General features: G+C 42.6%; 1 protein-coding gene across 1 annotated transcript in view; it reads right to left on the bottom strand.

Annotated features, from left to right (window-relative positions):
* Positions 1-3,502: 3,502 nt before the first annotated feature.
* Positions 3,503-13,756, bottom strand: part of cox18 (cytochrome c oxidase assembly factor COX18) — a 48,076-nt gene continuing 37,822 nt past the window's right edge. Inside the window, exons 6-7 of the mRNA XM_084331687.1 lie at positions 12,973-13,080; positions 3,503-4,980 (exon numbers count right to left, since the gene is read on the bottom strand). Coding sequence (XP_084187813.1) covers positions 4,813-4,980; positions 12,973-13,080 — 276 coding nt within the window. The 3' untranslated portion in view covers positions 3,503-4,812. The remainder of the gene's footprint in view (positions 4,981-12,972; positions 13,081-13,756) is intronic.

Here is a 13,756-nt window from a genome sequence, read left to right as displayed (position 1 = left end):
TACCATTGCATAAAGGTGGAGATAAAAGTAATTTAGATAACTATCGACCGATATCCAAGCTATCCTGTCTAGCAGAAATCCTGGAATCACTGGCAACTAGGGCTGCAACTAATGACTATTTTGGTAGTCGACTAATTTGTCGATTCTTTTTTCGATTAGTCGAATAATCGAAAAACAATTATATTAAAAAAAGATATAATTTTTTTTTCACTACCTATCTTTGTGAAAGTGGCTTCTCAGCTCTGGTCCAGCTGAAGACAGAGCAGAGGAACAGATTGGACATTGAGCATGACCTCAGAGAGTTGCTTTGAGACTCTTGTCAGGACCAAACAACATCCAGTTATCCCATTAGTTCCCCCAAACTTACTGTCGGTCTGTTATGTTAAGCTAAGAAGTCTTCAGCTGGCTGGACCAGAGCTGAGAAGCCACTTTCACAAAGATAGGTAGTGCAAAAAATAATAATATATATATATATATATATATATATATATATATTTTTTTTTAATGACTAATCGACGCAACAATATCTTGTCGACGATTTTTCATAATCGACGTCGACTAATCGTTGCAGCCCTACTGGCAACTCATAACTTTTGACTCCTGGGGCCAGTCTTATTTACTGAATGATATTGTCTCCTCTTTGAGGGCTTGTCTCTATGCACATGACACTATTGTCTATTGTGTTGCTGATTCTGTACAACTAGCCATTGGAAAATTACAACTCTCATTTAATAGTTTGCAGGATGCCCTTGTTTATCTTAAAGGGGAACTATCTTATAAATGGCCTTTTTGAGTGTTTAGCATTGTTTCCTAGCTATGTGAACTTATATTAATATGATCTATGTCTCTAATTCTCATATTGGCGCATTCTTCCAATTCTCCTCTCACAATATTCACCCTCACTGAACTGAGTCATCTGAAAATGTGCTGATTTGTGATGTCAGAAAGACACCGCTGCATGATAATGGAGAGGTACAAGATGAGCTGCACACAGTGGTTGCAGCCCAGGCTCAAAACGGCTTAAGATCTTAAGGTAGAAAAATGCTGTTTTTGAGGACTTGATTAGAAATACAAAACAATGAATAAAAAAAAATAAAAAATTACAGAGGTGTTCCATAGACTCACAGGAATTGTGTAAAAGTGCCCAAAATAGTGAAATAAATAGTAAAATAGTTCCCCTTTAAACTGGTACTCAAGGCAAACAAAACAAAGAGCCAAAGGGGTCTGAGATGTACATTTAAATGCCATGTAGGCTAACCTTGCAAATAGACTGTCTGTGACAGAACTGAAGGTTGGCTTTTTTGTACAGAAACAAACCCTATTTTCCTATGCTTATAGCAGGAGGGTTGTTGAAGCAATCTTTCTGTCTGTCTTGGATTATGGAGATGTAGTTTATGTGGTTCCACTTTAAAGCCTCTGGACTCTGTATATTATTCTGCCCTTAGATGTATCACTGGTGACAGTTATGGTGCCCAACTGCCCATCATTGTATCCTGTATGATAAGGTGGGGTGGTCCTCTCTGGTAGAGAGACAGTTATGGTGCCCATCATTGTATCCTGTATGATAAGGTTGGGTCAGTGGTCCTCTCTGGTAGAGAGACATAGCATTGGTATCAGTCTCTGTATAAAGCCAATATTGATGATTGATTATTGAAAATTGTATTAACAGATTGCAGAATGGGTACAATACAGTACAACTCAATACACACAATTGTTAACTGCCAACAACGAGTATACTCGTTATTTGATCGTTATTTATTTTATTCGCAAAAGTCCAATACCGCCGCCTGGTGGTATGCGGCCGATGTTGCACTTCCTTTGAGACTCTGTGTATGGGGCTGTGCGTTGATGAAATGCCTCCGGGTGGACTTTTCTAGTAACCTGGACCAAGGGCTTCACCCGATCGCATTGAATCGCTTTCGGGACCCCCGATTCATTATGCTGTGGTGGGTTATGTCGTGGCCCAAATGGACATACGATCTACCAGATGGCAATCAAATAATTGGAATATTCTTTTTGGAATCCCACCGGCCACAGGTAAGAACAATTTAACGTCAATTTCAGCTTGATTGTGCCTTGTTTTCGTAGCCATCGCCCTGATCAGCGTACGTTGTTGTACTAATGAATGCCGTTATTGACAATCAATTCATCAGAAACGACCCCCCCCACCCCTTTCATGCATTCATGATGGAACATTATATACTGATCATATGCATTTTAATTTTTAATTGTAGCGTGTATAGGGACGAAATGCCAATGGATTAAGTATAATATACATCGCAGGCTATTACTAGCCTCCCAGGAATTACCCTAAACCGCTCTAAAACCATACTTATATTCACCACGGTATAAAACGGGAATGTATGGATGGAAAAATTATTTCTTTTTCACATCTTGAACGATAGATAATCGATGTCAAATGGGCCATAGTATTGCATCCATAGCTATTAATAGAATATAGTTATAGCCCTGCAAACAAGGTGACCAACCCCATTGGTTTAATGCGTGGCAGCACATAATATAATATATAATTATATATATTATATCCCGTTCCCAGTGTGGCAGAGAATGAGTTAAGGGGATGCAGACCAGAGAAAGACTTTCGTCTTCCCCCATTTTCAACTCATGACATTTATGACATACACAATACAGATATAAAAATCTAATCTACTCATCTAATCTGACATTTATGACATACAGATATACAGTAGTTACATTTGTGACATACAAGCTATGCAAATATACAGATGTACAGTACTGTTAAACAGAGACCGTAACAGTAAATATATACATACGAGGGGGAGGGAAATGTACATTAGGAGGGGGTGGGTGTTCGGACATTTACGACAGTTTCGAATTGCAGCCTCCCGTAGGTGCTCTTTGAGAGCGGTTTTGAAGGTGGGTAGGGATTCACATTTTCTTTTACGGCTGTGGGCGTTCCACATTGATGTGGCATAATTGCGAAACGTGTTTAAATGTGATGTTCCACCCTACATCACTTCATTATTGGACTTGAACTCTGGACCTCATCATACTCTCTCTGATGATTGTCTTACACTCAAGGTCCCCAGAGTTTGCACTGAATTAGGAAAATCTGCTTTTAGCTTCTATGCTGACACATGGAATGTTTTGCAAAACATCATAAAACTCAATACTTTAATATCCATGAGTCAGTTTAGATCTATAATGGCCAACCATTCTGTAATTGTTTAGAATTTTCTGTTTTTATATTGTTTTTGCATTGTGTATTGTTCCTCTCAACGGCATTGTAAATGAAAGCCTGTTCTCTTTCGAGATTAAAGTAAAGTAAATGTAAAAAGGAAAGGAAAAAGAAAAAAGGAAAAAAAGAAAAAGGAAAGTACAAATAAATTAAAATGGAACATCTAATGCTGTGTCAATGAGTGGATATAAGGTAATAAGTGAGATATAAGTCAGGAGACTGAACAACAAGGAGGATTTTATTACCCGTTTTTGAACATGCACAATCAGTAAGTTACAGCAATTTCATGATAAAATAAAAGAGGATTTCTTTTAATTTTTTTATTAGAATAGTTTCTAAAAAGCTACACATAGGTCAAGATCAGCACACCACCACAACATCATTATCTCAAGTAATACAACATGCATTGACTATTTACACCCATATAAACACACATGCATACAGCTCTACACCTCAGCCATCCGCCTGAACCATGTTGAAAAGAGCCAGATTGTACTACGCTCTCACCGCAATTCCAAAGACAAACATGTCCCACGTTAAGTGGCAAACCATTACATAACATAACAAAACCATTTAGCGGATGCTTTCATCCAAAGTGTCTTACAGTAGCACAAGTGCATATATATATTTTACCCTGGGTGGCCCCGGTGAGAATCAAACCCCTAACCCACGGCACGGTGGCACAGTGGTTCTGTGTCGAGTTTGCATGTTCTCCCTGTGTTCGCGTGAGTATTCCTCGGCCGGGGTACTCTGGTTTCTTCCCACACCATAAAGACATGCATGGTAGGCAGGGACTACAGATGGAAACAAGCTCATTAGCAAAGATCTGGCACATTTACATTGATGTGGAAACTGAAGATGTTCATTAATGTGCACTGTCCCTGGGTAAAAAATAAAAATAAACAAACACACAAACCCCGGCATGATGCTCTCTACACATTGACCAAGTGATTACATCTACATTACCAGTACTTTTAATGTATTAACACAGGGCAATATACATGATAAATAACCCCCCTTTCCCCCAATAGAAAAATCACTTATCTCCCCAATAAAGCCAACACGTCCTTCTCTGAGTGAAAAGGTCTGAAGATACAGTAGTTTTGCTTTGCAACATGTTACACATGACTCCAGGTATCACATTTGACCCTGATGCTGACCCCCCTCCCTTTCCCCCTATATCCCTCCTATCCAATACAATACCAGGGTCAGTGCATCCCTAAAATACAGTATTTGATTTAAAGTACCATACTTAAATTACTCTTGTGGCACTAAGCGGATAGCATATCCATTATTTGGTGCACTGCCTCACACCAATCACTGCCATGGATTTTACCCCACAATTTGACCAAAAACATCCTTCATTTGAAGCTCTAATCCCTGCACGGAGTGTCAAAGTCAGTCACAAAGTTACCACCCAGTCATGTAGCGTAACGAGACATGAGAACGTCCAGGTGACCCCCGTCTCCTTTATTATACACGTCATGGTCACAAAATTATAGAAACAGATAAATTGTTCTCCCTTTCCCCTTCATGTTGAATCCTGGGCTAACAAGATACCGCTCCCCCGCCGGTGAAGGTCTGTTCGTCCTTCACTTGAAGTACTTGGCCACAAAGGCCGCGGCGATGTCTCTGTACGGCGTGTCCGAGTCGGAGTGACTGGGCGGGATGCGGCACAGCCTGCGGAAGCGGACGGAGCGCAGGAGCAGATTGTGACCCAGGCCCACACAGCTGGAGCTCAGCCAGTACAGAGCCAGGGACTGGAGGTATGGAGAGGCAGAAAGAGAGAGAGAGAGAGAGAGAGAGAGAGAGAGAGAGGTATGGAGAGGCAGAGGAAGAGATGGAGAGAGAGAGGTATGGAGAGGCAGAGAGAGACATAGAGGCAGAGAAAGAAGTATGGAGAGGAAGAGGAAGAGAGAGGTAGAGAGAGGTATGGAGAGGCAGAGAGAGACAGAGAGAGGGGTATGGAGAAGAAGAGGAAGACATGGGATGGGGTGAGGTAGGGGTACAGGAGGAGAGGGGGATGACGAGAAGGAAAGGAGGTATGGAGGGAAGATGGTGGCAGGAATAAAGGGGAGGTTTTCAGAAATGGGGAAAAGTGAGGTGGGGAAGAGAGAGAGAGAGAAAGAGTGTTCAATGCACACTGCGTACAATGGAGCCATTGTGAAGAGAACTAAACAACTCTGACAAATCAACGCAGGTCAAAGGGAGCACTGCCTCAGAATGAAAAGCACAACACGCTATAACACGGCACTAGTCTCTAACATGAGCTAGACATGTGATTCACATCCTGAAAAACACATCTGAAGACTACACTCAATGTTCAACCCTGGCTGTTCCGACGCCGTGGATAGCGTCCCATTTCTCTCTCCCTCTTTTCCTCTCTGCTGTTCCTCCCCAAGAGTCTGATCACATGGAGGTTAGGGATACAGAGATCTATCGTCAGACCTGGTAAAGCACAATTGGTATCAGTCCAATACATATTTTACAGCTGATATTTAGCTAATAGTAGAGTTGTTTTTGCTTAACTTAACGCGTCAAGTGGTTCTGAGTGGTTCTGTCCTTTAATTTGTTGTAAACCTTCCCTCCAAAACATAGGATACCAATTCATTATCTGAAGGGAATAAAATCCGATATCGGTTATCAGGCTGGGGAAAAAACATAACTGTGGAGTAGAATGACGCACACGTCACACAACTCAACAGGTGCTGGACAGAAGGCCAAACATGCTCCCCAGCTGTGTTAGTTTATTAAAAGGTGCTATAGATAACATTCAGCCACTAGATGTCGCACTAGAGCACCAGCACGTCAGACCAAAACAATGGTGTGCTTATATAGGATTACACAGGGTACGATAGTTATTGTAATTATCGTATGCTGTACCATTGAACTAAGTCCAGATGAAACTGTTTTTATTTTTTTTATTATTTATCTTTCTTCCCCTCCTTTTTCCCGATTTTTTCTCCCATCCCACCCTTCCTGGTTGTTGCGTACTGTCCCCTACTGTTGGTCCGGGAGACCGGAGACTGTCACATGCTTTCCTCCGACGCATGTGCAGCCTGGGGCAGGCCAACCTGGCCGCGCAGGTTCTCACCGGGGAGAGTGTAGCGTGTGGGAGGCCACACTATCTCTCCTCAGATCCAACCCTCGCTGAGCTGGCGCCCCGACCGAACTGTAGGGGTCGCTGTCCACAACGCCCAGGACCCACCCTTCAGCTTCCCACCCCCTGATACAGCCAATTGTATCAGCGTGAGAGGACAGCCAAGCTGATAGCAACGCCGGGAGCTGGATTCGAACAGGCGAATCCTAGTGTCTCCCGGTGTTGGTGACGAACGTAATCTCCGTGCGCCACCTGCCCCCCTAGATGAAACTGTTAAACTAGGCGTTGCAGGTCAAATATATGAATCTAGTTCCTGCAAATGTATACCCTATTTCCTGCATAAAATCTTGTCAGATCATGTGAAACCCAGATTCGGCTCAAACAAGGGACAAAACACGTTTCGCAATTATGCCACAACAATGTGGAACGCCCTACCCACAGCTGTAAAGGAATGTAAATCACTACCCACTTTCAAAACCTTTCTCAAAGAGCACCTACGGGAGACTGCAATTCGAAACTGGCCCCTGTAAATGTCCTAACCCAACCCCCTCCAATGTACAGTAAATGTCCTAACCCAATAATACACGAGACCCTCTTCTTGGGACCAAGTCAGATTTTGTGGATAATCCAATGTACAGTTACCCCACCCCGCCTACCCCCCCCCACCCCACCTACCCAGCCCCCCCCTCCACCCCACCTACCCAACCTCCTCCAATGTACAGTTTCTTCGTCAAATGTATATACTCTCTTTTTTAGACTCTCTTTTGTATCACAAACAGTACTGTATTTGTAAATCTGGTATGTCATAAATGTACTGTATTTGTACTGTATTGTATTTGTAAATCTGGTATGTCATAAATGTATAGATGTAGCAGTACTGTCTATCTGTATGTCATGTATGTCATATGTTATGATGAATTGAAAATGGGGGACCCTGATGTAAACAAGACAAAAGTCTTTCTCTGGTCTGCATCCCCTTAACAATTGTGTGTATTGAGCTGTACTGTATTGTACCCATTCTGCAATGTTAATACAATTTTCAATCAATCAATCAGAAACATATTTTCGGTTCAACTTTAGGTTGAGAAAGAGAAAGTTGAGTGAGCGAGCGAGCCACCATTTTCTTTCAACCTCTCTAACTAGCAGCGCATTTATTCAATCAGGTGCATTCCACATGGGGAAATGGGAAGTAGGGAGGGATACATGCATGCAACATGCACGCAACATGCATATGACAACATTCATTTTGGATCCTGTCCGAACTTTTAATTAAAATGATAAATCCATAATCAAAACAAATACTTTTATAAAAAATGTTGGTCTACATAAATGTATCTATAGCACCTTTAACATCACATGTAACATTTCCAGCAACGTGTAGAGAGCATGTACACATTACAACGTTACACTCTGTTAATAAAACAAGACACCTCTGGGGCAGCAGAGTCTGCGGTAGGGCGAGCAGCTGTACCATATCTGGAGGTATACTGTCATGGATCCAGGCACAGGTCTGCAGGTCTGTTTGCAATACCATCATCAGCAACGTACAGAACATTGCACACTGCAGCAGTGTTACGAATAATGTGTGATGGGAATTGGATGAGAAAAGGCCATTTTGAATAAAGTAGCAATATGACAATTGTATTACAAGAGAAATACATAAGATATGTCATATTACTGTATTCAAAACTAATAAAAAAATACCAGAACTGTATCCTCTGTATTTAACCATCCTAACTATTTACATATACCAATAATGTCTCTTCTGTATTTAACCATCTTAACTATTTACATAAACCAATAATGTCTCTTCTGTATTTAACCATCTTAACTATTTACATAAACCAGGAATATATCCTCTATATTTAATCATCCTAACTATTTATATATACCAGGAATGTTCCCTCTATATTTAATCATCCTAACTATTTACATAAACAAGGAATAATATCCTCTATATTTAATCATCCTAACTATTTATATATACCAGGAATGTCCCCTCTATATTTAATCATCCTAACTATTTACATATATCAGGAATGTGTCTGCATTTAACTCATCCTAACTATTTAGAAGCAGTGAGCACTGCAGCCACAGTCCAGCGCCCGGGGACCAACTCCAGTTGTAATGCCAGTACCTTGGTCAAGGATAGTGGCAGGAGTTTGTACCTGGGAAGGCATGTGTTTTATGGTGTGGGAGGAAACCAAAGTACCTGGAGGCAACCCACGTGAACACAGGGAGAACATACATAAAGGCCACACAGAAAAGCCTCTAGCTGGGGTTCGAACCCAGGACCGGGTTAACCACAGCGCCACCATCCTTGAGTGCAGACTCTACCTCTACCCTCGTCACGTGCAGCAGTCTGTTGACCGTCTCCGGCAGATAGCTTTCATTATGTAACCAGCATGGTGTTCACAGACAGACAGACACAACAACCTGCTGCAGATTATCACCAGAGATGGGGGAGTCTCTGCGTGGAGGAGGCTGTCCTGAGAGTGTCCTGTACCGAGAGCAGGAGATAAGTCTGAAGGAGAGCACTTTCAAAACAGATGAGGGGTTTGTGAATGTGTGTGTGTGTGTGTGTGTGTGTGTGTGTGTGTGTGTGTGTGTGTGTGTGTGTGTGTGTGTGTGAGAGAGAGAGAGAGAGAGAGAGAGGGGGAGAGAGAGAGTGTGTGTGTGTAAGGGAGAGAGTTTTTGTTTGTCAAATAAGACAGAATAGATGATGATGAGTGATGATGATGAGATATGTGAGAGAGAGTATATGTGAGAGAGAGTGGGAGAGAGAGAGTGTGTGTGTGTGTGTGTGTGTGTGTGTGTGTGTATGAGAGTGTTAATCAAGAATGACAGAAGAGATGACTATCACAGGTGGACGACGGTTTTGCGTGTGTGTGTATGTATGTATGTATGTATGTATGTATGTATGTATGTATGTATGTATGTATGTATGTATGTATGTATGTATGTATGTATGTATGTATGTATGTATGTATGTATGTGTGTCTGTGCGTGTGTGTGTGTGTGTGTCACTACAGTAGACTGTTAAGATAGCGGCTAAAGAGAGGGCTTTCAGAGCTAGCATAGTGAACCCAGCACGAGTGTATTACTACACTGATTGAATGGGATGTTTACGTCTGTGTGACTGTGCTGCATACAACTCCTGTGTGTGTGTGTGTGTGTGTGTGTGTGTGTGTGTGTGTGTGTGTGTGTGTGTGTGTGTGTGTGTGCGCGTGTGTGTGTACCTACCTCCATCTGACTATGTAAGCACATGTGAGTGAGTGAATACATAAGTCTGATTAGAGGAATGTGTGTGTGAGGGAGTGTCTCTCTCTCTCTCTCACTCCCTCTCACTCTCTCTCTCTCTCACTCTCACACACTCTCACATGCCCAGACAGATATGACCTCCATTGCCCTGACCAGGCCTATACACTTCACCTTACAATACATACAGGTGTGTATGTGTGCATTTATTTTAATGCAAAGTCTGTGTGTGTGTGTGTGTGTGTGTGTGTGTGTGTGTGTGTGTGTGTGTGTGTGTGTGTGTGTGTGTGTGTGTGTGTGTGTGTGTGTGTGTGTGTGTGTGTGTGTGTGTGTGTGTGTGTGTGTGTGTGAGAGAGAGATATAGAGAGATAAATAGAGATAAATAATGTGTGTTACTGTGTTTGCACGTGTTTGAAGTATGTGGGGCTACTACCTGATTACATGTTTGTGGAGAGGAGAGAGGGAGAGGAAGAGAGAGATGAGAGGAGAGAGGGAGGAAGAGAGATGAGAGGAGAAGAGAGGAGATGAAAGAGGGAGAGGAAGAGAGAGATGAGAGGAGAGAGGGAGGAAGAGAGATGAGAGGAGAAGAGAGGAGATGAAAGAGGGAGAGGAAGAGAGAGATGAGAGGAGAGGGAGGAAGAGATGAGAGAAGAGAGGAGATGAGAGAGGGAGAGGAAGAGAGAGATGAGAGGAGATGAGAGATGGAGAGGAAAAGAGAGAAGAGAGGAGAGGAAGAGAGAGATGAGAGAAGAGAGGAGAGATGGAGAAGAGATAAGAGAAGAGAGGTGAGGAGAGGAGAGAGAAGAAGAGAGGTGAGAACAGGAGAAGAGAGGAGAGAGGGAGAAGAAGAGATAAGAGAAGAGAGGTGAGAACAGGAGAAGAGAGGAGAGAGGGAGAAGAAGAGATAAGAGAAGAGAGGTGAGGACAGGAGAAGAGAGGAGAGAGGGAGAAGAAGAGAAGAGAAGAGAGGTGAGGACGGGAGAAGAGAGGAGAGAGGGAGAATAAGAGAGAAGAGAAGAGAGGTGAGAACAGAAGAGAGGAGAGAGGGAGAAGAAGAGAGAAGAGAAGAGAGGTGAGGACGGGAAAAGAGAGGAGAGAGGGAGAAGAAGAGAGAAGAGAGGTGAGGTGAGGATTGGAGAAGAGAGGAGAGGGAGAAGAAGAGAGGTGAGGAAGAGGGGAGGACAGGAGAAGAAAATACAGGAGAGAGAGGGAGGAGAGGAGAGTGTGTAGGTAGGGGGGACCAGTACCTGAGTATGTGTTTGTTTCTGCATGCTTGCATGTGTATGTGCATGCAGCATGTGTGTGTGAAGCATTGCGTACATGTGTGTGTGTGTGTGTGTGTGCGTGTGTGTGTGTGTGTGTATAGGTGTGTGTGTGTGTGCAAGGCTGTGTGTGTGTGAGGTAGGCAGGCAGACTAAATGTCCACTGCTGAAATGAGGATGTTTTCTTTTCCATATTTACAGATAGTTCCACCAAGTCCACAGGTCCGTGGACAGGGGCGCCTCCTCCTTATCACTGTGTGTGTGTGTGTGTGTGTGTGTGTGTGTGTGTGTGTGTGTGTGTGTGTGTGTGTATGTATCTATGAATGTGTGTGTGTGTGTGTCTGTATGTATGTATCTATGGATGTGTGTGTGTCTGTATGTGTATGTATGTATCTATGAACGTGTGTGTGTGTGTGTGTGTGTGTGTGTGTGTGTGTGTGTGTGTGTGTATGTATGTATCTATGAATGTGTGTGTGTGTCTGTATGTGTATGTATCTATGAATGTGTGAACATGTAAGGGAGCAGAGGGAAAGTGGTTTTGTTTTCTTCAGAATTTATTTTAAAATAGACAATATTAGAACCAAACTTTTGGTTATCTTAGAGCTCCGGACAGACAGACAGACCTGCTCTAAGAGGACAGACAGACCTGCTCTAAGAGGACAGACAGACCTGCTCTAAGAGGACAGACAGACCTGCTCTAAGAGGACAGACAGACCTGCTCTAAGAGGACAGACAGACCTGCTCTAAGAGGACAGACAGACCTGCTCTAAGAAGACAGACAGACCTGCTCTAAGAGGACAGACAGACCTGCCCTAAGAGGACAGACAGACCTGCCCTAAGAGGACAGACAGGCCTGCTCTAAAAGGACAGACAGACCTGCTCTAAGAGGACAGACCTGCTCTAAGAGGACAGACCTGCTCTAAGAGGACAGACAGGTTGGTGGAACATGTTGACATGTTGTGGAAAAAAAGCCAGTTTGATTTTAAATCCTCTCTTTGGTCCTCTGAGGCCTTCTGACTGGACCAAACACAGAACTGAAAACTGGTGAAAAACCCCGGAAGTGTGGAACAGTATTACCATAATTTACACCCGTCTATCCCTACGTCAGATTCGCTGGACATTTTTAGAAAGGATTTGAAATCTGACATCTGTTTAAACTAGCTTTTAAATAGAAACATTACTAAATCCAACCACAACTCCTGTGGTGGAAAAATATAATAAGAGCAGATAAGTGAGCGGCAGTAAACAATTTCTGAGTCCAAAGTTGAATAAAAATGATCATAGATTTATTCCCTGAATGGCCATACAAGGAAATGCTCAGTTCACAATCAGAAACAGTGTAACACAAATGTCTGACCAAGAAGTGAGAGCGAGCTCTGGTCAGCCATACAATTAAATACATGAAAATGACGTCTATGAAGGAAAAGGACAAAATGGCTGGTTAGAATAATCAATAATACGACTATGTTATGGCTATATCCTGGAAGGAAAACAGCTTCGTTTAACAGTTCCCATAACCTTGGGTTATGGCTCTGTAGAGACACACATCCTGTGACCTATAGTCTGGGCCTCTATGATAGAATACTATTTGTAACACAGATGTATAATGACATGATAATAATTCTACCACACTCCCCCATTCTTTTTTATTCTATTCTATTTTAGTCTTTGATAAGTTTAGCTATGCTTAAGATTTTTACCATGTTGTGTATCTTTTTATTCAGAATGTCCTTATTACCATTTCTAGATGTGTTTTTGTGCAGCACTTTGAGCCGCTATAGAGGTTTCAACTCGACAACATAAACATTCTGAATTGACCCAAGTTTATTTCCGGTTGCAATGTTTGCTAATACAATAACTGACAGGAAATACACTTGGGTCCAAAGTGTTGCCTAGAAACAGAACTCCAGTGAAACCGTCTATATAAATAGAAAATGCACGCACGCACACTCACTCACTCACTCACTCACTCACTCACTCACTCACTCACTCACTCACTCACTCACTCACTCACTCACTCACTCACTCACTCACTCACTCACTCACTCACTCACTCACTCACTCACTCACTCACTCACTCACTCACTCACTCACTCACTCACTCACTCACACACTCACTCTCTCTCTCTTACCGAGGGCACTGTGGAGGCTATGGGGATCATGAGTACCGAGAACACTCTGATGAGGTTGGTCACGTTCTTCTGAAACTTGGACACTTCCAGCCTCCTCAAGGCAAATATCTGAGAGAGAGATTTAGAGGAGAGAAAGGAGGGAACGGAGACGAGAACACAGGAGTAGAGAGGAGAGAGAGGGAAGATATGTGGAATAGAGGAGGAGGGAGGAGGAGAGAAGAACAGTGCAGGATAAAAGGGAGGAAAGAAGGCAGAGCAGTGGACAGGAGAGGGGGAAGAAGAGGGGGAGAGAAGACAATATCGCCAGAGAGAAAAAAGGAGGAGAGGAATAGGCAGAGTAGAGGACAGAAGAGAGGGAGGAAAATAGAGGAGAGGAGACAAGATAAGTACATAAATAACGATACCACCTTTTCACTGCCGATACAAGTTCTGAGAACTAGACTTCCAGTATCGTCCAGATACCAAGTACTGATCCGATCCATCGCTTTTACCCAACAGTACAGACTTCCGTTTGGGGTCATTGGACAAAGATGATCGACATATAATAAATGTTCTCCATTAGAGGGATCTAACATGCATTTATGTCTCCAAAGAAATGTAGCAAAGAAATATTAAAAAAAAATTATCCTAGTATCATTGATTTTAGTATTGGGTAAATTCTCTGATACTGATATCCTGATAGCCTGGTATTGGACTGATATCCAAGTATCAGTATCTGCACATTCCTATAACACACAGCTCCTTGCTTTTGTAGGGAAAAGTTGATGGCCAAAAAACAATTCCT

Source organism: Notolepis coatsorum, assembly GCF_963971535.1.
Source record: "Notolepis coatsorum genome assembly, chromosome: 16".
Taxonomy (NCBI): domain Eukaryota; kingdom Metazoa; phylum Chordata; class Actinopteri; order Aulopiformes; family Paralepididae; genus Notolepis; species Notolepis coatsorum.
The sequence above is the reverse complement of the archived record's forward strand: the minus strand, read 5'-3'. Positions and strand labels throughout refer to the sequence as shown.